Source organism: Lathamus discolor, chromosome 5, assembly GCF_037157495.1.
Source record: "Lathamus discolor isolate bLatDis1 chromosome 5, bLatDis1.hap1, whole genome shotgun sequence".
Taxonomy (NCBI): domain Eukaryota; kingdom Metazoa; phylum Chordata; class Aves; order Psittaciformes; family Psittacidae; genus Lathamus; species Lathamus discolor.
The window spans coordinates 29,843,283-29,866,686 of NC_088888.1; the positions used below are offsets into that span (position 1 = coordinate 29,843,283).

Genomic DNA, 23,404 nt, shown 5'->3' on the forward strand with positions numbered 1-23,404 from the left:
GAACAGAGTTTCAGTAACAGACCACTGACAGAGCATGGCTCGGCTCTCAGCTTGCACTACCTTTTGCTTTTTTTCAGCCTTGGAAGGCATCTGTGCTCAGAGCTAACGTGTCATAATATTGTAAGGTATGGCTGAAGTAGCACTTTAGCCTCATTAACTAAATTTGATGCATCAGCATTTTACTTGAGTGATTTTTTTTCTTTTTCTTTTAAGAGTACTGGCATGTCTCAACATTAATTTAAAAATACTTCAAGTATCAAAAAGCCATGAAACTTTTCTTTCCCATGAAATGACTTAAAACTTCTCAACAACTGAGAACACTCTTGCTTAATCTCATCAAACTTTGCTCAGGATTCAACATCATACCCTGGGGATATGAGAGGCCAACAGCTCTGTAGTTAGGTCCCTCATGGGGAAAGGAAATCAGAAAACTATATTTCAGATTTCCACATCTATTCTCATTCTTTCCTAGAGTTATTTTCTGGGTCTTTCTATTCTCTGAGAGCTTCTACCTTTAATATAGCTGAATAGGTTGAACCGGTGAGCTTACAACAAACTGTCCTTAGAAGAGGGAATGGTGGCTAGCCTTCTATAAAACACAAGAACCTCTAGATCTAGCCTCTTTACACATCCAGCTTGAACTTCCTCTAGAAAGACCACATCCCCAGACCTCTAGGTTATCAGCTTCTACTTAGACCACCTGATGGTATGTCCTTTAACATCACTCTTTCAATAAATTCTAAGCTGAGGCAAGAAGCTTCTCCAGCAGAAGTTGTTTCTATGTACACTGACACAGTTCTGCAATGAGTTTGGATTCTGATAGATTAGAATTTTCTGAAGAAATCTATTTCATTAGATAATTCCTTTCACCTCTATTCCATTTGAAAAGGTAATTATTATTGCTGTAAAAACTTCCACTTGAACACACACGCAATATATACAAATTCAACTGTCATTGTACTTTCAACTCCTAGGTAGAAAAAAAGGCATTGTGATATGCCTGCCATTCTTACATGAACTGTCCTGGATCCAGCAGTAGCAGCCATTTTTCTCCTTAGGAGCTGGTGCAGTGCTGTGATTTTGACTTTCAGCCTGGGAACAGCGCTGATAACACCAATGTTTTTAGTTGCTGCTCAGTAATGTTTACTCTGACCAAGGACTTTCTAAGTCTTATGCTCTGCCAGGGAGGAGGGGAAACCAGGAGGAAGCAGAGACAGGACACCTGACCCGAACTGGACAGGGAGGTATTCCATACCACAGCATATCATGCCCACTATATAAACTGGGGACAGTTACCCGGAAGGGTGAGATCACTGCTCAGTCAGGCTGGGTATTTGTCAGCAGGTGGTGAGCGGTTGTATTCTCTTCCCATGTTATTTCCCTTAATATTATCATTATTGGTGGTAGCAGTAGTGGTTTGTGTTATACCTTAGTTACGGGACTGCTCTTGTCTCAACCCTTGGGGAGGGGAGGGAGTGAGCAAGCGGCTGCTTGGCTGACAGAGCTTAAACCACGACAGAACTAATGTACAGGAAGCCATAAAATAAAGATCTCTTGAGGTGACAGGGTGACACCACCTTCACCCTAGGCACAATGATTGTGAACATTTCAAACAGGTTGTGTAAACTTAATCAGTACCTGCCTCTTGAAGCAGATCTTTGGAATAACAAGCAGGTAAGCAACATTGTTCTTTGCAGTAAGAAACATAAAAACTTAGCAACATCCTCCATATAAATACCTCAGTCAAAAGTGTATACAGTAGCATTACCACAAGTAAGCAGAAACAATGAAAGAGAAAAATACACAGCTAGAGAACCACAGGACCAGATGTAATAACTATGAAATGAATATGGAATTAAAATTCTTAAAAAAAGGAAGTGGGGAAACAGTGTAACAGGAATCCTTCAGCTCAGTGATAATCCAACTGTTTCCATTTTACTACTCTCAGGAATATCCAGAGTTGCTCACCACAAAAGACAAAGTGTTACAAAGTGTGACTGGGCAATGGAACAGGAAGAGGAGACAGGGGGGTTTGAGCCAAGCTTAACTGCCATGGCAACCTACATGACAAACAAAAATTAAGACAGCTGACTAACAATCTTTTCTCTGCTGTATTCCACAATTTTCATTTGTTAACTTTTAAAGTCTTACTAGCTACTGACCCCTGATATACTGCCCTCACGAATTTCATAAGATGGACTACATTCAGTCTTCCACATTTTACTCATGAGCATTGCAAGAACACCTGAAAAAATGCTGTACAGTTGTCAGGTTTGTGCTGCAGTTTGGAAGAGAAGTTCTCCTAGTTAAAGTCAAGTTTTGGGAAAGCTGCTCTTTAGAAACTGATGACTGGTATTCGGCTCTCTGACTTTTGAAAAAGGAGTCAGTCTGCAATCTGTTTAACTACTAATTTTCAGACTGGTGTAAATGTTGCAAATAAGGTTACTTAAAGTAAAGTCTTCATGTTACTAACTCATCTTCCATCTGACCTGCAAAGTCCCACCATCTGCTACCACTCAGCAGAAAGAAAGGAGAATCTGAATATTTTTAAAAAGCGTTTGGCCAGGAGATATTAGGAAAACAGCCATTTTTATAGCATTTCCCATTTTTGCTGTCTGTCTCTCTGCTTTCTTGAGGAAGCTTTATTTCAGAAACTGATGATAACCTAGTCAGTCATCGTAGCTACCAATTGCACAAGGGACAGTCCCTATCACAACCTGTCAAACATGTCTATGTATAAAATCCCCTACGTGTAAAAACCCTGCAGATGTCCATTTAGCTCTTACATTATAGAATGTGATGAAATAATTTATAAATCAAGAAAACATTAAGTCAACACAGTAACATCATTCAATAAAAGCACTGAAAAAGATCCAAAGAGAGCTAGCCCAATCAGATGACACCACAAATAAAGAAAGATGAAAGCTCAGTATGCATTTGAGACACATGGAAGAGGATATTGACGGTTAGTGCCAGATGAAAAAAATAGTTGTTGGACCTTTCAGTGGACATTAGGGTTAAAGTTCCCCAAACAAATAGTATAATATGGATACAAAGGTATGCTCAGTTTTCCTCTCAAAAAACTTACAAAACCACAACAGAAAGGCTCTATCACAAAATCATTAAAGTTTTCACAGAGTATTTAAGTGTTTTAAACCTAATGTTCAGAAACAACACAAAAACTACTTGGAAAGCTTGTCAGAAAAAAAGCAGAAATCTCTCATGAGAAATTAAAAAAAAAAAAAAAAAAAACGTTCATAGCTCAAGACTTCACAGTGTAAAGTGGAAAATCTGGAATGTGAAGTCATAATTCGGGACCGGACATCCACAGTGTGTGGGAAGTGCAACTACTGGATAAAAAGCAAACACCAAGTACAGTCAATATTTCTTAATATGACATAACTAAATGAAGTTACCTTGCACTGATAGGAAACTGACAACTTCTCTTATTGGTGTATAAACAGTTTAAACTCTAATGCAAAAGTGTATAATTTGTACATGTTATTGGTGGCACTCCAAAGATAGCTATCTTCTAGCTTCTGTGATACATCATTAACAGAAGAGCTAAGCAGGAGATGAGATCTCTACTTGTAATCCTCCAACAGGTGGCTGCAAAACTTGCCTGTGGTTATATTCCTGGCAAAGATGCACTGTTTAGCAAGCTCAGCCTTTTGTTTATTTTACTATAATAGGATAACATAATGAGTTAACATGTTAAAAAGCTTAGGACTACTCCTGTGCTACAGAATTACGATTATTTAATAACATGACAATCATTTGTGACAGACAGAATCTTTCATAAAGCATTAATTTCTCTAAACATCCATAAGTCAGAGAATATTTTAACTTGAAACTTCAGAAGTTCTCTTGTGCATGTACAACCATTAAAAATGGAAGCATTTAAAAGGCAAGCAGGCAATAGTTATTCAAAAGGCAAGTAAGTTTTCAGAGAACATTTTCTAAACAGGCCTTTGCTAAGCTATCCTTCAATAAGTTGCCCATTTTCTTGCTTAGGCATTTTTTTAATTATTATTTTTAAAAACTTTTTCTTTTATAAAATGCTAGCTGAAGAATGAAAGGCTGTAAAGATAGCCTGACAAATAAGAACTCATGACACACATGAGGCAATAACTAACAGCCTCTCCAGGAGATGAGAAACTAGTAAAAAGGGCATAGTATTTCCAAATAATGCATCTGCCATTTACATTCACATACTCTTTAAGATACTCCTTACATTTTAAGAAGAATAGGTAGGAAGAACTATGATGAAAGCTTCTACTACTTGTTAACAGTAAACACCTTAAAAATCACAACCCTGTCTACTTCTGTTATTTCTAAATCTTTGCTCAACTTTTATTTTTCAACCTAATATTTTATTCTGCTCATCTGCCACAATCTGTTTGGAAAGAAGTAATTGATAAAACAGGACAAGAGAGGAGATAAAAGCTTTCTTATGAGTTTTTAATACAGCTTTAAAGTTTCCATTCTTTGGGCTATGACTTGAAATTTTACAATAAAGTCTGCTATACTTCGGGAACATGCATTACCAATCATCATCAAATGAATCAAAAAACTACCCAAGTTATAGGCCTCTGAATACCAGATGCCACTCTCAGCATAAATGTGATGACAGCTGCTAGTTCTCTGAAAATTTATGCTTTCATTAGGTATTTGCTGGTTCTTCATGTTTATCGTATACTAGCAAAGAAGTAAGCATAGCAATCCACAAAGTGTAACTTACACCAGAAATAAAAGTCTAAGACTTTCATTTAAACTGTCTTCCAAGGGCCACTATAACAATAGCCCAAGTAAATAAGAGCTGTGAAAATTGTCTTTACTCTTAATGCATTGCCTAATTGCAGTCAGAAAGGCTGGAAGAGAAATAGGATCCAATGAGAAAAGCAAGTGAGGCTGTATACAGTTATTTAATGGCACGATGCGGAGGCCCACACTGAATCCTGGAATATCTCAGGACACATATAAAAACAACAGATCTCCCTTGTGGTACTGAGAAAACAGACAAAAGATTTGGATACACAGTTGTTAAGACAAAGAGAACTAAAGGTTACCACCAAGCATAAGTAACAAAGATGACAAGAATATAATCAGTGTGCGACTGCAAACATTTCAATACAGCAGAGTTCAGCATTAGCCATGTTAAATTAAATTCACTGGAGGACATCCAGAAAAGGAGATCAGAGTGAGGGAATAGGACTTTTAAATAATCTGTTTATATTCATCTTAAAGCATGAACAATAGATCATAGAGTGAACAAAGCTTACTGAATTATTTTCATAAACTGTAACCTAACATCTTCAAAAAAACAAAGTCTGTGGGACCACAGTTAAGGAAAAGGGGAATTGTGGATTTTATCCAACATTAAAAAAAAAAGTAAGTTAAAGCTCAAAAATACATGGGATCAGTCACAAAATGGAAAAGGAGGGATTCAAGGAAGGATTTCAGAGGAAAAAATGTTGGCAGTTCTGCAAAAAACATACTACATGAGTGACCTAAAAGACTTTATCAGAACCAGACTAAGATAAAAATCAAAACAGCCAAATGAGTAACATTAAGGAACAAGCAACCATCAGAACAAGATATAGGAGAAAGGACAGACAGCAAAGTGTCAGACAAACCTGGGACCAGGAGGGGTTACAGAAGCTTTGTTGATCTCAGTTTCAGCTGAGTAAAAGGACTGCAGCCAAACTGGAGGCAATCCAGGATGAACTAGAGGCACATTTTATGAACTCAGAGATGAAGCAAGAATATGGGACTGGCTGTGCTCCCAATTTGGAGGTCAAATAAGGTCAAACATGATGAATCTCCTAATTCTAAATGGGTGAAATCTAAGTATTACTTAAGGCTAATCTGAGTCCTCTGTCTTTGAAATAAATGGTTAGATCAACATTAAAATTCTATTCAAATTAAGTAAAAATAAATAAAAAAAAAACTAAAGAAAAAAAGCAAAACATAGGGACAAAGAGAGACATGAGGGGAGACAAATCACAAATATACTGTTTTAAGTAATATATGGTATTACCATAAGTTTTTTCCATACTAATTGTTAATTGTTTAATTTCCTTACTTAACCATTACCATTTACCTTCTGCAAGATATTTTATTTACTCACTCTAAGAAGCAAAATCAGCTAGGAGAAGCCCAGTTTGAAATTCTCAGCCACTAGAGTTTATACTGCAAGGTCTAAACATTTTCACCCTTGTATGGCATGTAATGAATAAACAGGTAGGCGTTCCTGTACTGTGGTCATCAAGGCTGAAGCAGAAACATATTCCCAAACTCAATAGCAGCAGCTCCTGCCTTTGTGACATGTAAAATTCAGTTGTTGAGATCTCAGTGTTTAAGACCAATATATGCTCCTTTAAAGCAGATGTGCTACTAATTGCATGCACAGGGCTTTACGCCACTTCTGACATTGTTTTACAGAGCATAATCTATTTAGGGGACTTACACATAAAAAGAGTAACAGCACTTTTTTTTTTACTGATAGTCCAATTTAAATTAAGATTATTGCTAAACGAACAATATCCTATATTGCTCCCTTTAACACACCGTTCACATGACACTAGGCAAGGCTACTGCTCCTTTTCAGAAAGTCCATCCTGTCGAATAGTCAATGAAAGATAGCTAGAATAATTCTCTTACTCAGACAAAGCATGGTATACCGGTTAGGAAAAGAGCCTCTTCTGCTTCTTTCCAAACTGTTACTTTGACAAAATCTGTTTATAAGTGAGAAACAACTTTTGTAAAAGTAATATCGTGTTCAATACTCTAAAGAGAGGAGCCGAGTACATGGTAAAGTCAGGAGAACGTAAAACATTGACAGACTGTTTTAAGCAATCAGAAAAACAAGAAACATGCATATTCCAGTAACTTTGAGTAGATTTAATCATAAAAACACATGGTGTATGAATTTAGGTTTCCTGAACAGCCTCAGTTTTATAGTCACACTCCATTTTTTCAATTAATTTCAAAAAGAGTCTGAAAATGTTTCAAACATTTGTTTCTTGAAAAATAAAACAAAACCAAAAAAAAAACCCCACCCAAAAAATACAGCATAAAAATTGAACACTTTTAGACGGACTATGGAGTCATTCTGTAGCTAAGCTATCTAGGCAAGTTGTTTATTTTAAGAATTCATTGGATAAATTTATTCTACTCATTTTTTCCTCCCCAGTTGTCTTAAATTACTCTCCAGGAAAGATGAGAAAGATTTAAAGAGTTGAAGACTCATGTTCTTTCATATCTATGCCAATCATTTTTTTGAGTATTTTTAACCAAGCTTCAACTTAATGTGTAGAATAAGGATGATCTTAACTATATGAATAAGGTATTAAGTACATTAGTTAATATTTGCATGTTTTTTCAAAAGTCTTTTCAGGGGAGAAAAATTGCCTATCATAGACATCCCTTTTAAGTTCTGTAAAGTTTTGTGACATGAAGTTTTATGTTTTGGTGAAGCAGCTGTTGGACTGAAATAGAGTACTTTGATTCAAAGAAAAAGACATAATGGAAACAACAGATAAAGGATAGTATAGCAGACTAAGATAAGACTTAAAAAGTTAAGAAATCAGGTTGTGGGAGAATCTTGAAATTTATGATTACCAGGATACTAAAGTATCTAAAGTATGCTTACCAGGATACTAAAGTACACACCTGAGCTCAGAAAAATAGTTGGCCACTCTCTTAAGGGTTATTTTCATTAAAAGGACTAACAAAATTCTCTCAGGAATGATGAGCCATTGATAAATCATGTCCTGCTTGGCAAAAGAGACAAAAGATAACTTTTTCAGTACTTACATCAAATGTGGGTGTGCTTTGCTGGGCACTCTGATTACATGGTTCTCTGAAGCAGTCAGTAAATGGAAGCAGAAGACCCATTGCAATAATGTGAGAACACAGTTTTTCAGCTTCTTCTTGCGGTGCATTTTCCTGCTGGCTGAAGAGCTTTTCCAGCAGAGTTCGCCCTGCCAAGGTGATGACACAGATCAATAAGAATTTGTAGCTATCTACAGGACACAAAGATTTGGGCATTACAAATGTGTATGGAACATTTCAATTATTAGAAGTAAAAATATGAAGTAATTTCTTTGGGGAAACCCTCAATAAAAGAATAATAGCAAAAAGCCACTGATAACGATTCTGCATTAGCTGTACTTAGTATAGTTTTACGGGACCAGAGTGATCCAAACTAAAATGCAGTGCCACAAGCAGCAATTCAGAGAAGTAAAACTTTTAAAGAGTGAGAAGAGACTTATTCCTATTATAGGGCCAGATTTCATGATCAAAGTGTTTTCTTTGTCATCTCACCTCAGCATGAAAGGAGGGCTTATGCTATAAAACATATTACAGGAGACAATGACAGAGGTTTGAAAGACCATTATGATGTGTGCAGTCAGCCAGAAAGAGACTACAAAAATTAGTTATACACGCAAGCTGCAGTAAAATCTACATTGCAAGAATTTTAAATTGCTTGATTAAGCTCTAAAATGTCAAAAGATGTCAAAGTTCAGATTTATAGGATATAGATAAAGAGATGAAATAGATCTACTGGAGGAGAAAACGCAGATGGAGTAATGAAGTTAATTTCATGTTTTAGTGTGGACTAGCTGTGAATACAATTTTCACCTAGAACAGTTTCTATAGTCTGTTTTTCCATGCACTCACTGGAAGCCAAAGGTATTCTCCAAAAAAATGTACCAACTAAAAAGGATTTTAGTGTCATTTAAAGTAGTAATAACAACAACAGTAACGATACTACTGCTGGATTTTACATAAAATGCAAGATTTCTGTATGAATGTTGATTTCATTAAAAATCTAAAACTTCCCAGGCTTTCTGAACATAAAAAGATTTTTCTTTCAAACATCTGGATGCAATTTAAGAAGGATCTTGTGACATTAGCTCAAAGTTTCTGTATTATTTTAACTTCATGTGGCAATACAGCCTAAAATAAACAATGCATTATAAAGTGTTAGAAGTTATTTCTAAGATTTTCCTCTCCACATCTAAAGATCTGCTAATTCTGAATTATTAGTCCAAGTTTCCTAGCTTTTTATTAGACACAATACAGTACATTCAAGAGGATAAGCTAGGGAATAAACTTGTAAGAAAAACAAGTTTTGTTACATTTGCTAATTAGTTTGCCTCTGGTCCTTGGTTTCACCACATATAACTTAATGTTAACAAAACTGCTTATTCAAAATACCCCTCTATTCCACAGTTGCAGCAATGTACATCAATTCCCTACGTGAAGAAAAGCAACTGTACAAAACCATGGAAGTGAAGCACAAATATGGAGCTATCTGCCAACAGATATTTTTGTGATTTCAGCAACGTTTCTTTGGAGCTGTAGTTGCCAATGCTTAGTAGTGCTGCAAAAGACCACTAAAAAACCTCTAGCTACTGCCCTCTTACTGAAATAAAGAGATACTCCTAGCTATAAATATTGAGGTTAAGCTATGTAAGCGAATTTTAGAAAAAAAATAAGACCGGCATCACACTGACACTAGAGCACCAATAGATGGCACTTCCACTAGCCCTTCTGGGGCAAAGAACACCATATTACCATAATATCAACTTACTTCACCAAGTAAAGTTCAACAAGATGGAAAGTTGTCTAGTTAACTGAGGGACTGCAAGTGATGAGGATGAGTGGGGAAGTCAATGCTTTATGTTTATCTGAAGTGCACAGAAGAAAAAAATAACGAAAAAACACACAAGAGAAAGAGCACTTCACATACAAACCAAAAACAGGACTACACATTTCTTTATGCTACACTAAAAATTTAAATGTTATCCATGAATTCTGAATGTCAGACTTGAAATATTTTTTTTTTTGTCTGTATATTTCAACATTTAAATAATCCTGTCATTTTTAAAGAGTCTTCTGCACATACAGAAGCAAAATAGCCCCCTCTCTTACCCCCACCTGCCCCCTTTTGCTTTAACCTAATTAACAGGAATAATACTCATAAATGACAGAACAGGAAACACACCACCCCACCCTACCCCACCCCCCCCACCCTTTTTTTTCCCCCTTAATCCACCCATTCTTTTGCTAATTTTCATAGCACTTCTTAACAGTCTTGGTCAACACTGGATCAGAATCTTAGTTGCTATTCAGTTGCAATTTAACTTGTATAGTGGTTATTAACTATCATTGCTTAGTGATTATAGGCTATTGTCTAAACACACTTTAGCATTCAGATAATATAAGTTTATATGTACAAAAAAAATTAATTTCTCTTACTGTACCATGTGTTACTTATTTCATTTTGTCCATCTAAACCTGAACTGTTCTCCCCAGTGTATTAGTAGTCTTATAATAAATAGGGTAGTAAAAATTATTTAATGATATTAGATAGTACTTTTAACTTGAAAGAATCAACAATTTAATTCAAACTAACTTTAGTACCAGTAAGCTGCCCTTTGCATCAAATATAGGTTGAGTCAAAGAAATAAAGGTTCTCCGCATAAAGGTAATCATGTTCGGATAAAGCTGCATTCTAAAGCTGCTTGTGTGTTCCTTCCAATTGCTATGGAGATATGAGGACAGACACAGAAATCCGAATTACAGAAATACATTTTGCCTGTTCAGTTAACATATTTTACCAAATGCAAGCTGGAAAAAAGTCTAATTTCCAATGCATACAGAAGTAGCTTCACTGCAAACAGCTGTGAGAAAAAAAATAATCTCTGTATCAATAGTAAATGGGTTATATATTTAAAGCACTTTCTGGGCAATATATTAAGAACAGACTGTTAAGCTACTGAAGTTTTATACCTAATCAGCTAGGGCTTATCATAAAATTGAATGTTCATTACAAGTGTCAGAACCACCCATCTCCCATCGAAGTTACGAAAGGTACAATACATATTTTCCTTAAAGGGAAGTGAGGAGGTAAACCCTACCAGAAGAAAGTGTGTCAGTACTTTCTCATTTCCTTGAGACATGTCACTCATTTCCTTTAGACAACACCCAACCACGATGAACCTTCCAATATTATGGCACTGTAGTTCTAGACAGGGCTGAAGCTTTTTTACATGAGAAAACAATATTTAAAAGCCATCACTTGCCAAGAAGTAGTTCCTCCTGTGTTAAGGGCATCTGATTTTTTTTTCCCCACCTACTTTTAGCTAAAAGCCAGTTGTCACTACAGTGGAAGCATTCCAGCTCCAAAGTCCTCTGTAGCTGAATCAGCCCCTGTCTCATTGCCTTCTGGCCCTACCTGTGCCTACACTTGATGTCAAAGTGATCTTCCTGAGGCAGCAGAAATCGTGTTTTTGATTTAGGGCAAGACAAAGGTTAAATTTTTGTTTGGGTATAATGAAATACCTCTTTTAACACTGGACTCCATAGGCTTTTAATTACCTCTGTCTGGAAGCAGAAATAGTTTTCTAGCATCCAGTCTATCTGTACTACACATGCTTGGAACTAATTCAAATTAAAATGATTCTGCATTGTATATTGACAGCACAATGTCAGTCCCTGCATCTATTCATTAAACAGCAAAACCAAAACCATAGCTGTATGTAATGCATAGGCTAAATTCCAGTCAACTTCAACCACAAGATTTTGAGCTAGATCTTTTCATCTTTGGTTTATAAATAAAATACAGCAACAACAGCTTTTTTCCTCAGACACCATTAATTACCTCATATTTGTAACTTACATGAGGTAACACCTTCAATAGTAAGACAACTACAAATAACCTGGGATAATTATATGATTAACGTTTTTGGAATTAGCAAATAATAAACTGATTTCTGTTACAGGTTAAATGCAATGGTAAAACAATTTCTCTTGGTTTCCTTTACATGCTATGAAAAATAGTAAAGAACAAAGATCTCTCAGATCAATTTTTTTTTCCCCTAACAGATTAAGTTCCCATTTTTTATATTTTAAACAACCTTTCTTCCTAGAAATCATGGATCATGAAGCTCCTGAACCCTATTCTTGCCTTCCCCCTAAGTATTAGTTCGGCTTCAGATAGGAGGCATATTAAGTTCTGAATTAGAGACCTGCAGTTAAATTTCAGCCTTAGATGAAATCAGTATTCTGAAGATACTGCCAAAACCCTTGGCAAGTTATGACTATAAACTCCTAAGTTATTTTTTAGGAGCTTAGAATGGCTTCTTAAATCCCAGAGAGGGATAAAAAGATTCTTCTTTTCTTACAAAAAATTATACAATTAATTAACTAAAAGAATGTAAACATGAAATAAGTTTGGAAATTTTGGGTACTCTGGCCTTCTACGGATATTCTGTGACACTTTTGCTGCCATGGCTCAGCCTGGGTCTTCTGGCTTACAATCCAAATTCCATATTCTTCACTTCCATGTCATGGTCGCTTCCTCCCATTCCCATGAAGATGAAGCACTTTGAGGTTGTCTCCTGTATGACATTACAGGTCTTCATACTATCCCTGTAAGTGACACTGTTCATACAAACCTCCTCTGTAGGACATGTAAGCTATTAACTGCAGAATGAAAATTCACAAGTTCCAGTATGGTTTCTATTCATACTTTTTGAAAAAAACACATGTAATTGTATTCTTGAATGATCATTTTCAACTTCAGATTTACCGCAACTGCATTTACTCAAATGCAAGGTGGAGGGAGAAGGAACCTACCAAAAGACATTCTACAAACATTATTTCATATAATAATAATGAAATGTAAAATCTCAACTATTATATAAAATGCATATTTCACATAATAATCCCACTTGGTACCCTCCTGACACAGCCACAGATTCTCCCTTGGCCTGGAGAGGTGTCTGTGTATATGTATTACACCTCCTTCCATACAGCAGCAACTGCTACAGACCTTGGCTATCAGTGCTGACAATGTGAACCAACTTGCCTGTCATGAGCTGCACTATAAGACACTTTGGATGAAGAAGTTGCCTATTTTAGAAGGAAGCACATTTGGTCTATTACAATAACCTCATATTCCAGGGCAACTTTTTTTCTCCTCAAGCAGACACTAAAAATAAGTATCTACACTGTTCCAAAACACAAGTCTGCCTTACACTTTATTGTCTATGGAATTACTGAATGTTGAAAGCATGTACAGTACTTTTCACAGAGAAATACAGTCAAATCCCAACTCAATGAATTCACATTATAGCTCTTTTCCTGGCCAATCTGCTTAGAAGACCAACCTTTCAAAAAGCTATGAGGTAAGCAATAAAATCCTCAAGAACTAGCAATATCATGAGCATGTTGTTTCTGGCTTTGTATTTACTTAATTATTGAAAAGAGAGGTACAAATAGAAGGAAGAAACAGAAGAAAAATACAGTAGTCAGTCACACTAAAAAAACCCCACACATGCACTGAGGCACTGCACTGGAGCAGAGCTTGCAATAATGTTTCCCTAAGGATCCTGGTGTTATAACCTCACATTTATCTATAAAAATCTGTCTCCGATCCTCCTTACACTGCATTTGCAAAAGCCTGGAGCACAGCTGTCAGTGAGCATAAGTAGAGACTAATGATAAAAATGAGTTCTACTCCGAAACCCCTCCCTTCTGCCCCTCTCCTGCAATTCTCTTCTCTAACAACCAGAGCACTATGTTGCACTTTCACCATTAGGGCAGCAGCTGTATCAGCAGCACATCTTAACTTTTACACTGGAGACAGACTTTCCATTTTAGTTTTTCGTGATACAGAGTGAACAGCTTCAGTATAACACCAGTTCTGAACACCATATTCATAGTCACATCAAGGGTTAACTTGATTCATTCACATACTGCTTACATATTCAAAAGTTCAAATTGACTTGCCTTTTTTCCCCCCACTTCACTCTTATTTTTTTTCCACTTTAGTGAGATCAGAAATGCTCACACAGCAAAGAGATTTTATAAGCTTTGAAGCCATAAGTACCATAGGCCTTGCTTTATTTTTGGGAGATCGTGCAGGAAAAAAAGGAAAAGGAAGAAGACATGGACAAAATGGTGTATTTCTGTTTAGAATATGTTTTCTATTTGTCTTACAAAATACAAAAAGGCAATGATAGTCTTTTTTTTTTTTTTAGAAAGAATTCCAATTGTTAACATAATCCCATAAATTAAAAAAAAAAAAAAAAAGAAGGAACAGTAAGTAGGGAAAAAGAAAATCTGATTTCTACAGCTTTCTAAAGTTAAGAAATACTGTACTTTAGATATCTGCTGCCCCAAATATGCCTACATCATTCCTCCTTTCCTCCTTTCCATTTTTTCCCTATTTTTTTTTTCCTACATATACCACCATCAAGGTCACAGCTAAGTGAAGCCTAAATAATCTGGCAAAGAACCTGAACTATGCAGCATCAAACATTTCCCAAGATACCAGAAGGGGACAAACATGTCTGAGAGACAGAAACACTGCAAAGATTTGCATATTTACAGATGAGATAGTAATTGCAACTACATGTACTGCAAAGTATATAAGAAATTACAAGTTTTAGTCTTTCATCATATCTCCCCAAACTGCACAGCAAAAGCTTGCTGAGTCATTTCCTAGGGGCAAGTCAATCACACTTCAACTTCACCTTCCGGCAGTTTAATGTGCTTTTCTAGTTCTCAAATATACAAAGCACTCAGTAGCTAATACTTCACGTATAAAGCTAACATTTCAAGGATTAAAAGTATCATATTTCTTTAATATTTTACTTTCATTTCATAAACTTTCATATCACAAGTTTTTCAGCTCACCTACACCAGTCACACCAGTCAGCCTAGATATAAAGCGCAACACATGACTGCTGAGAAAGACATGGTTTTTAAAGGTGTGTATGGAACTTGGGGAATGAAACAGAACTGGAAATCAGTATTCTAGTCATCTTTTCAAATGACAAGCCCAAGTCCTGGATAAATTAAGTATAAATTTGCACTAAGAAAGCAACAAGTTTCCCTCTTGCTTGCCTGAAGAATAACCTGGGAGATTATGACCAAAATTCCATGATTAAACAATTCATTTATTGTTCTTTTTTTGCTGCAGGGTTTCTACTCCCCTGCTGATTTAGACTGGGAAACTCTTCCAAATCTCTCATATTGTGAGGTAGCGTTGGCTGTTTTGTTTTCTTTTTTTTTTTTTTTTTAAGGGATTGAATTTTCATTGACAGATACTTTCATAAAACCACCTGACAGCTTTCTCACAGCGTGGTTACATAAAACATGGAAAACCGATCACGCAACATGCCTGTGTGCACAACGTGGTTGCATAACTAAAAGAAAATAACCTAATCCTTCTACTATAAATAAACACAAATTAGTTTTTGTAAGTCTTATTTCCAGACAACATAAGCCTTAAAAATAATAAAACTAGACAAGGTCTAGGGTTATGGTACAAATTACTATAATTCTGGCATAAAGATATTTCTTTTTGTTCTTATTATCAGTGTAATAGCTAATATCTGCATTCACTGCCTATACACAAAAATATTTTTAAGGGGAAAAAAAACCCTGAGATTATATATTGATTTCTTCACATATTTGTATTGCATTTTTTATATATAAATATACCAGTTTATTCTTCATATATATTTCTCTTATAGTTTAGTATTTAGAACATTACTGAAATTAGGGATTTCTGCAAGTGTTTGAAAGGATTGTCCTCTGATTTTCTGTCTTCAAATTTCCTGGCTCTGTTCACATGGATGGTAGGAACAGAAGCCACATACCATCTCAATCAAAAGCAGAAAGTCTGTTTAAACAAGAGAATTAAGAAAAAGACATGTATCAACACTACCTCCTTCTGTCCCCCAGTTTTCTATGCCTGCCTACACACAGTTAATTTTTGTAATGCTTGTAATTTCAAAGTCAGAAATATATATTTACCAAATTCCAGTGGATAATGGATTAATTGATTGATTTCTTACATTCACAAACTCTTCAAATAAATAGAACTATCAATTATTAATTTCACATCTATCAGTTCTATAGCTGATTATCACAGTAAACACCATGTTACTTTTGCCAAGCTGTTTGGACCTCTTGGCATCTCAATCTTCACTTTTATGCTGTCCCATCTCTTAGTACCCTTCTTGATTGTTAAAAAATTTCCACAAAATCTCTTGACCAGCTCTAAGTTAGAACCACAATATATCAAACCCTGTGTAACTCAATTATTTGCCTCCTCCTCCACGTCCATTTTAGCCACACAATAATCACTTACCATTTCAACAGATTCTGGATTGTGAAAGACAGCTTGAATAACTGTATCATTGAGATTTCGACTCAGCTAAACAAGCAACCCATTACGCAGTTACAGAAAGAGAATCACATAATGCTAACAGCTCTAAGTAGCACGGAAAAGCCAGGGAACACATTAATATGCTCCCTTTTGGAAGCAAGGGTAACAAGCTGCCCCGGCAAGAGAATCCTGCTGATTGCTGCCAGGGCCACCACAATGTACACCGGGAAAAAGTAGCACCTCATACAAACACTCCTGAAATTCTTCCAGGAATAATGCCCTGATAGAAAAAGTGAAGGTTTGGCAAAATCTGAAAATGGGATTCTCCAAAAATAAATATGACAAATAAAGATCCCAGATTTAATGAAGTAAAAAGCCACTCCAAAAAAGGATGTTACAGTTTTCAAAAAACCTCATTTCACTCTTTAACCGTAGTATCCCTTGATCAAAACAAGCGGCTGTGTTTTAAAACAGCTTGCTCCACTTGTGCTAGCTATGGGACATGACAGCATCACCAATCGCAGCATATACTCAATGGTGTGTCAAAAGATTACTTAACCATATGCCTTATTTGCACAAATCATGTTGGAAAGATCTGAAGCAGTCAAGCTGAAATTCAGTGCAGACCTCCATCCTGATGAATGAACTCCCAATGCCAGCCTAGTTCCTAACTTTGACATGTATTATAATACAGATAGATGAAAGTTTACCAAAAATTTCACTTGGTAATGAAAATGTTGTCCTGCAAACACTATGATCAGGACAAAGGTTAAGGCTCAGCTCTACTCTCGCAATAATTACGCAATGAATTTCTACAGCTTGAACAAGCCTATGAATCATAACAGATAGAGTAGAAGTAGGCTAAAATGAAGCTGCTCATCTGTGGTGGCAGTGAAGTAACATGATAGAGTCCCTTATCAAAACCACCAGTATTTTTTTCTTTGAGTGATTTGCAGCATTTCCATTTTGTATGGAAACCCAGATGAATTCCTTCCTATCGTTCTTGCATTGTCTAGAAGGCACTTGTACATAAAAAAGCTATCAATGTAGTTCTACTGATCTTTGCTAAATCCATGCTACATTTTGTTCTATTTTTCTTCATCCTTTTATCATATACCCAATAGCTAATTATGTCTTAGAATTTCTTCCTTTAGGATTTATTCCAAAACTTTGCTTGCTGCTGCAGTCAAAATCAAGATGATAATTGCTTCAGTCATTTGCAATAACAACAATACTTTTTCTGTAACGCAGACATTATAACTCTGCTATCACCAGAGCTTTAAAATATATTAAAATATTTGTGATGGCCTGTGACAGTTCTTCTAGAATTCTTGCAGATTAACAAGTCTCTGATGCACTCTGTCTTCCTAAATTGCACATTAAGCTCCTTGAAATTTTGCTTTCACAGTGACTAAGATTTTACACCTTTCTCCCACACTGAATTTTCTGATATACGACATATGTATAACAGGATAAGCTGACACAAAGTATTAAATCATGCTTTTACCCCTACCTTTCACTATATATGTGACTATATATGATATATTCTTACATTTCACTATATGTCACATATGTCACTAAATATCTTTCAGAAGCTTAAGTTTTAAAATACCAAACAATTTGCTAAATAGAATACAGCAGTGGTACATGATACAAAATACATTTCTAAAAATGTAAGTAAGATGTAGCCTCCCACAACATTATATGGCATGTCTTCTTTCAGCTTGATTTCTCCTCAGGAACAGAAAGAGAGTATTTAATGGTAGTTCATATCTTCTGAGGAAATGACTTTTCCAGAATGCTCTTCAGGTTCTAGTGCAGTATTACAGCAGATTATAGAGGTATATTCCTAAAACTTTTCCAATTATAGTGGTTTATGATAAAAGAGAATCTATATGTGTCTGTCTACTGAATCTTTTAGGCACCATATGTGTCTTTGGCAACTTCCGTATTGTGTTTTCCAGGTACTTAGGTTCCTCTCAGCAAGTATTAAATTCTGTCCATCTTTACCCTTTTAGTTTCTGTGGTGATTTGCAATGTGAAGGCAGTATTTTGTGCCAGGTTCTCACAGACTGCTGGAAAGCCACAATTCTTTCTGTCTAGCTCTTTAAATTAAGAAGCTCCTCTCGTGTCTTTTGGGGCAACTATTACTAACAGCACCTTTTGTCAGTCGAAACTGGTACACACTTCTTTATAACTCAGTTTTGTAAAACTTTCTTACTACCAGTAGTTCTCCATTTCACTTGACATTTAATGCAGTCTGGCCCACCTCTACTTTAGAAGCAAATCCAAGTATTTGCTCAAGCAGACACAGGTCACAAACCAAAACTGAACTGAACAAGGAAGCTTCTAAAGCGGGAGACAAGTAACACATTTCTTTCAGCCTATTCATTAGAGCCGCAGCATGCCTTAGATTTCCTTCCTCTCCAGGACCTGCGCACACAAAGTCTGAAACTCCTCCAACTTTAATAACTGCTGATTTTTTAACCTTTACCATGATGTACAAAAGGTTTTCATCTTTGTATCCATAAACAAAAACCAGTATGATAAAAGGGAAAAGCAGAAAATTAGAACTGCATTTCATGAAAAAGAAAAAAAAAAAATACATGCATACCTAAATATTTGTGCAGATATGTTCCTCTAGACTTCATCTGAATAAAACCTAAGCACATCTCTCTTGCTGTAGCTTGACCTTCATGTTCCTTCATTGATTTTATAAAATATTTCCCCCTATTTCTCAGCATACTGTATTGTTTTGTCTCTGCATGACAAAACAGCGTTTAGATACACACCCTCTATTATGAAGGCAATGATTTGCTCTAGTCGGTTTTTTTTTGTTGTTCCCACACACACACCCTTTTTTTAATGAAAACCACCTTTTCTTCCATGGATATTGGCAGATGTTTAATTTTATGTATGTTAGGAATTACTTTTACAACTGTGATAGTGTGCGTATGTGTGTAACCAACATCTCATAACCACTGCTTCTTACTTTTGTAAAACAGCTGACAACAGTTCTGTCATCTATGAATCTGCAGACGAAAGAAGTCATATTCTGTATTTATCTGAGAATAAAGCAAGATATTGCATCAGGAAACATAGCCCACTTCCTTTTCATGAGCAGAAAGCCTAACTATTTCCATCAAAATGAAAGAAACTTATTCGGGACAGCAAAAATACAGAAAAACGACGAGGAATAGTCATTTGGTACTCATTGTAACACAGATCATCTCAACGTCCCTAAGTTCCTTTGCATGAACTGCAATGTAGCAATGCAGAAAGCTGCTGCTTCTTAGAGGAAATAATAGTGTGACACAGCTCCTGAACCCACTTTGATGTCTTGTCCAAAGCACTTAATGAAATGCAACTAGCCTTGTATTGTCACATGAAAAGGCAAGAAAGAGGTGACACAGTGTAAAGTACTAACATCCTATCACCACCTTCCTTTCACTGTTTCTCAGTGCATCTGCCATGTTACCTTTGTATCAACAAACCTCATCTCCCCAAAAGATAAAACATATGCCTCTAAGATTCCAAAAATTGTTATATTCCACCTAACTGCTACAGAATGCTTCTTTGAAATGTACCTAAAAATAAATAAAGCCAGTCACAGAAACACCTACGCATATATGCTTCATCACCACTATTCCTTACGTAAGTCCAAATTTTGGCAGGAGTAGTTTATAAGGAATACACTTGGCCATATTCTGAGTGAGCTTGGTTAAACTACAGCACAAACAAAATATCTTAGGCAATTAGTATTTTCGCATTTTCTGTCAGGACGATTCACATTAGAACTTGATCCCTCATATACAGGCAGAAGAAAATATTCCTAGAGAAGTTTTCCAATTCCAAATTTATTCTAATTTTGACACCACAACATGAAGAAAAAATTAGGCCTGCTTCAAGAAATAAATTTTCTTTTCTGCAAAGTAGTCTACCCAGTTTAGAAAAAAACAAAATAAAACACAAAACAAAACCACTGGACAAAACAGCCCCCAAACCACGAAGTAATTTATAAATATTTTTAAAAATAATAAAGCAAAATTACATCCAAGAAATCTTTTCAAACTTCAGCTTCTCATAACTATTCCCTCTGGAATAATCCACTGCTCTTTCACAGAAATGAAATCACTGAAGCACACAATGTCCTTTAATAACCAGTTCTACCCAGATCTCATGTGTGGATATTATACTGTGACTATGTCTCAGACCCTAGAAGAGATGCATGGACCTCCAGCTATAAGCTGCCCATTTTCCATCCAAAAGAGTCTAGCAGACAACCAGACATGAGTCAGACTGCCAGTCAGATCTCGAATGAGGTTGCTGCTGAGAGTGTTTGGGAGATGCAAACACTCAAACCCATGACCAAAACCTGCTACTCCCAGTGAAGTTCTAGATAAAGATCAAAGCATTAATCATGAGACCCCATCAAAACAAGTCTGTGGCAGCACTGCATTCCAATGACATTACTCATATTGCTTTGATTCCCATATTGCAGCACGTTAAAGTAACTTACCAGCATTCAGCAGTCTTCAAAGAAAATACTGCAGCCCATTTACAAACACATTTTACTGTAGCTGGAGTGCAGTATTGCAGCCCTACTCTCTCCTCTCCCCCATTTAGGTTTATAAGGCAAAAAGAGGTGAATCTTTCTCTTCAGATGCTTACTAGCAACACTCAATATAATGTGTAATTCTCTATCACATGAAGAGTTGCTGTTAGGCAGCTCCACTACAGGAGTCTGTACTGCCATCTGATAAAAAAAAAAAAAAAAAAAACAAAAAAAAAAACCAAACCAAAAACAAACTATCTGTATTTAGGAAGACCTTACAGCAGCATTCCAGTACCTAAAGGGAGCCTACAAGAAAGCTGGAAAGACTTTTTACAAGGGCATGGAGTAATAGGTCAAAAGGGAATAAGCTAAAAGAGTGGAGATTTAGATTAGACATTAGGAAGAAATTCTTTACTGTGAGGGTGGTAAGACACTGGAACAAGTTGCCCAAAGAAGCTGTGGCTGCCCCATCCGTAGAAGTGTTCAAGGCGTTTGGATGAAGCTTTGAGCAACCTGGTCTAGTGGAGGGTGTCCCTGCCCATGGCAAGGGGGTTGGGACTAGATGGTTCCAACCCAAACCATTCTATGGTTCTACAACTACTGATAACAAACATTATCAGTGAAACAATAAAGCATAAGTAGTCTTAAATAACAGTTGTGTAATAAATAGTCTCCTGCATTATAGAAGCCAGTAGATAAAAATCCATATTGTGGCATTAAAACAAACAAAAAAAAAAACAACCAAACCCCCAAAACAAACCTACACAAATCCTTTAAAAATATCTATTTTTTCTTATAAGCAAATTTTCATCTTTTTTTCCAAATTTTCACATACTTATCTATACTGAGACTTTTTTTTATGCCTGCACACTCTGTACTTGAACTGCAAGTGAGTGCAGATGACATTCACACAGTGCAGAGGTGAGATAAAGCAGCCTTTGTAAGAAATAGGCTGGCACTCTGTAGAAATCAAAAAGCAGATGTGAGCACACAAGCACAGGACTAACAGGTCTTGTCTTATGGTAACCATGACTTTTTATTTGTCTCCTTTTTACAGCTACAGCAGGACAAATATAAATCTCTGAAGATAAATTAAAAGATAAATGATCTGTTTGAAAGAGATGCATGCAGCAAGTGTGTTGCAGTTAGCCAACAGAGATTAGAAAGGGCCTGGGTTTGTCCGGAAGAGTTTGATTACCATCTGGGGCAGCTGATGAGACTTTTACATTCACTTTATGTAACAGACACTCTTACTAGCTCCTCTGCAATCCCTGCACTTCAAATTAATGTGAGGATAAACTCCTTTTTATTAATTTGTTCTATTAGCTCTTATGTTGCAGTTAATATTCGGAAACATCAATTTAATTTTCCCACCAAGGTACTCTCCTAGTGTTAGTGTAAATCATTTGTTGCCACATACTAAAGCTAGAGAGACAACCCTATTCATTCAGCTTCAGCCCTTGCACTCCTGGGACTACAACATAAAAGCCATGGCTTCACTGTGCATCAGGTAATCTAGAACTTGTAATTACTGTCACTGCAATTTCAAATACAGCTGTCCTCATCATTAAAGAAATAGATCCGATGCCTGGATTACAAAATGTCCATAAATTTGTTCATGCCACATTCTTAGCAATGTATCAAATTTGAAATACCATGCTAATTCTTAATATAAAGCAAAATTTAAATATGCAAAGTCTCTACCATTCAAGCTGTTGCTTACATCTACATTTTAACATTAAATCAGACTTAGAAAAGTTCATATGGATCATTGTGAAAACCAAATGGAATACAGCCAGACCACAATATAGTGCAAAAGTAGGCCAGTCATCTGCATAGAACCTGCTGTCATTAAAATTGATGACTAAATTGTTGTGGAATATTTTACTTGATTCTAGTTAGAAAGGCAGGACAACACAGCAGTCACTGCACAGCAAGGTGGGATTTAATGCTGTAGGCAAGAAGCTTTTTTTTTTTTTTTTAAAGATAGGAATGAACCACTATGAAGAATTTTATCTCTAAAAGCCTAATGGCAAATCCCCAAATTGATGCATCTCATGCATGCAATTAAAATACAACATTTGTCAAAAGCAAAATTCAAATTACAAGGAAATGATTTCTGTAATTGTTGCTGTGCAGACTGATTTAAATAAAGAGGCTTTTCTGCTCTTGCAGCAATGACAGCCAGTCTGTGGGAATATTCATGTTAAAGGTTAATTTACCTTTTTTTATGTACACTAGTTATTTTTATATGCTTGATAATTTACAACTTGCAAGTATATTCTTAAAAAGAAGAAGAACGATCAAAGGGAGATGAAGCATTATCATGTCACTTCCAGTTGCCTCATTTCAAGTTTTTTTGCAGGAACTGAAAGGTGTAATTGTTCTCTGCCTATGAAGACAGCTAGTATGTACATGCAAATGAGGGTCACCATCATTTCCATAAGAGACAGAACCACTGTTGCATTGGACATTGGTCCCTTCACAGTAAGTCTAAAGTGGTGGTGGGAAAACATTATAAAACAAAAATTATTTTAAGTAAACCAAAATCTTGAGAGAAAATGTGAACAAGTCTGTTTCCCGCGCAACAGGACTCTAAAATGTAATTCCATGTTCTTGAAGTTTGCCACATAAAATTTATTTCCATCACAGCA

At 36.0% G+C, this 23,404-nt stretch overlaps 1 protein-coding gene across 2 annotated transcripts in view; it reads right to left on the reverse strand.

The window, feature by feature from the left end:
- The window catches only part of FMN2 (formin 2), a 164,431-nt gene that overhangs the window by 134,060 nt on the left and 6,967 nt on the right, over nucleotides 1–23,404 (reverse strand). For both annotated transcript variants that reach the window (XM_065680191.1, XM_065680190.1), the window contains exon 3: nucleotides 7,819–7,985. In XM_065680191.1, the coding sequence (XP_065536263.1) occupies nucleotides 7,819–7,985 (167 nt within the window). The remainder of the gene's footprint in view (nucleotides 1–7,818; nucleotides 7,986–23,404) is intronic.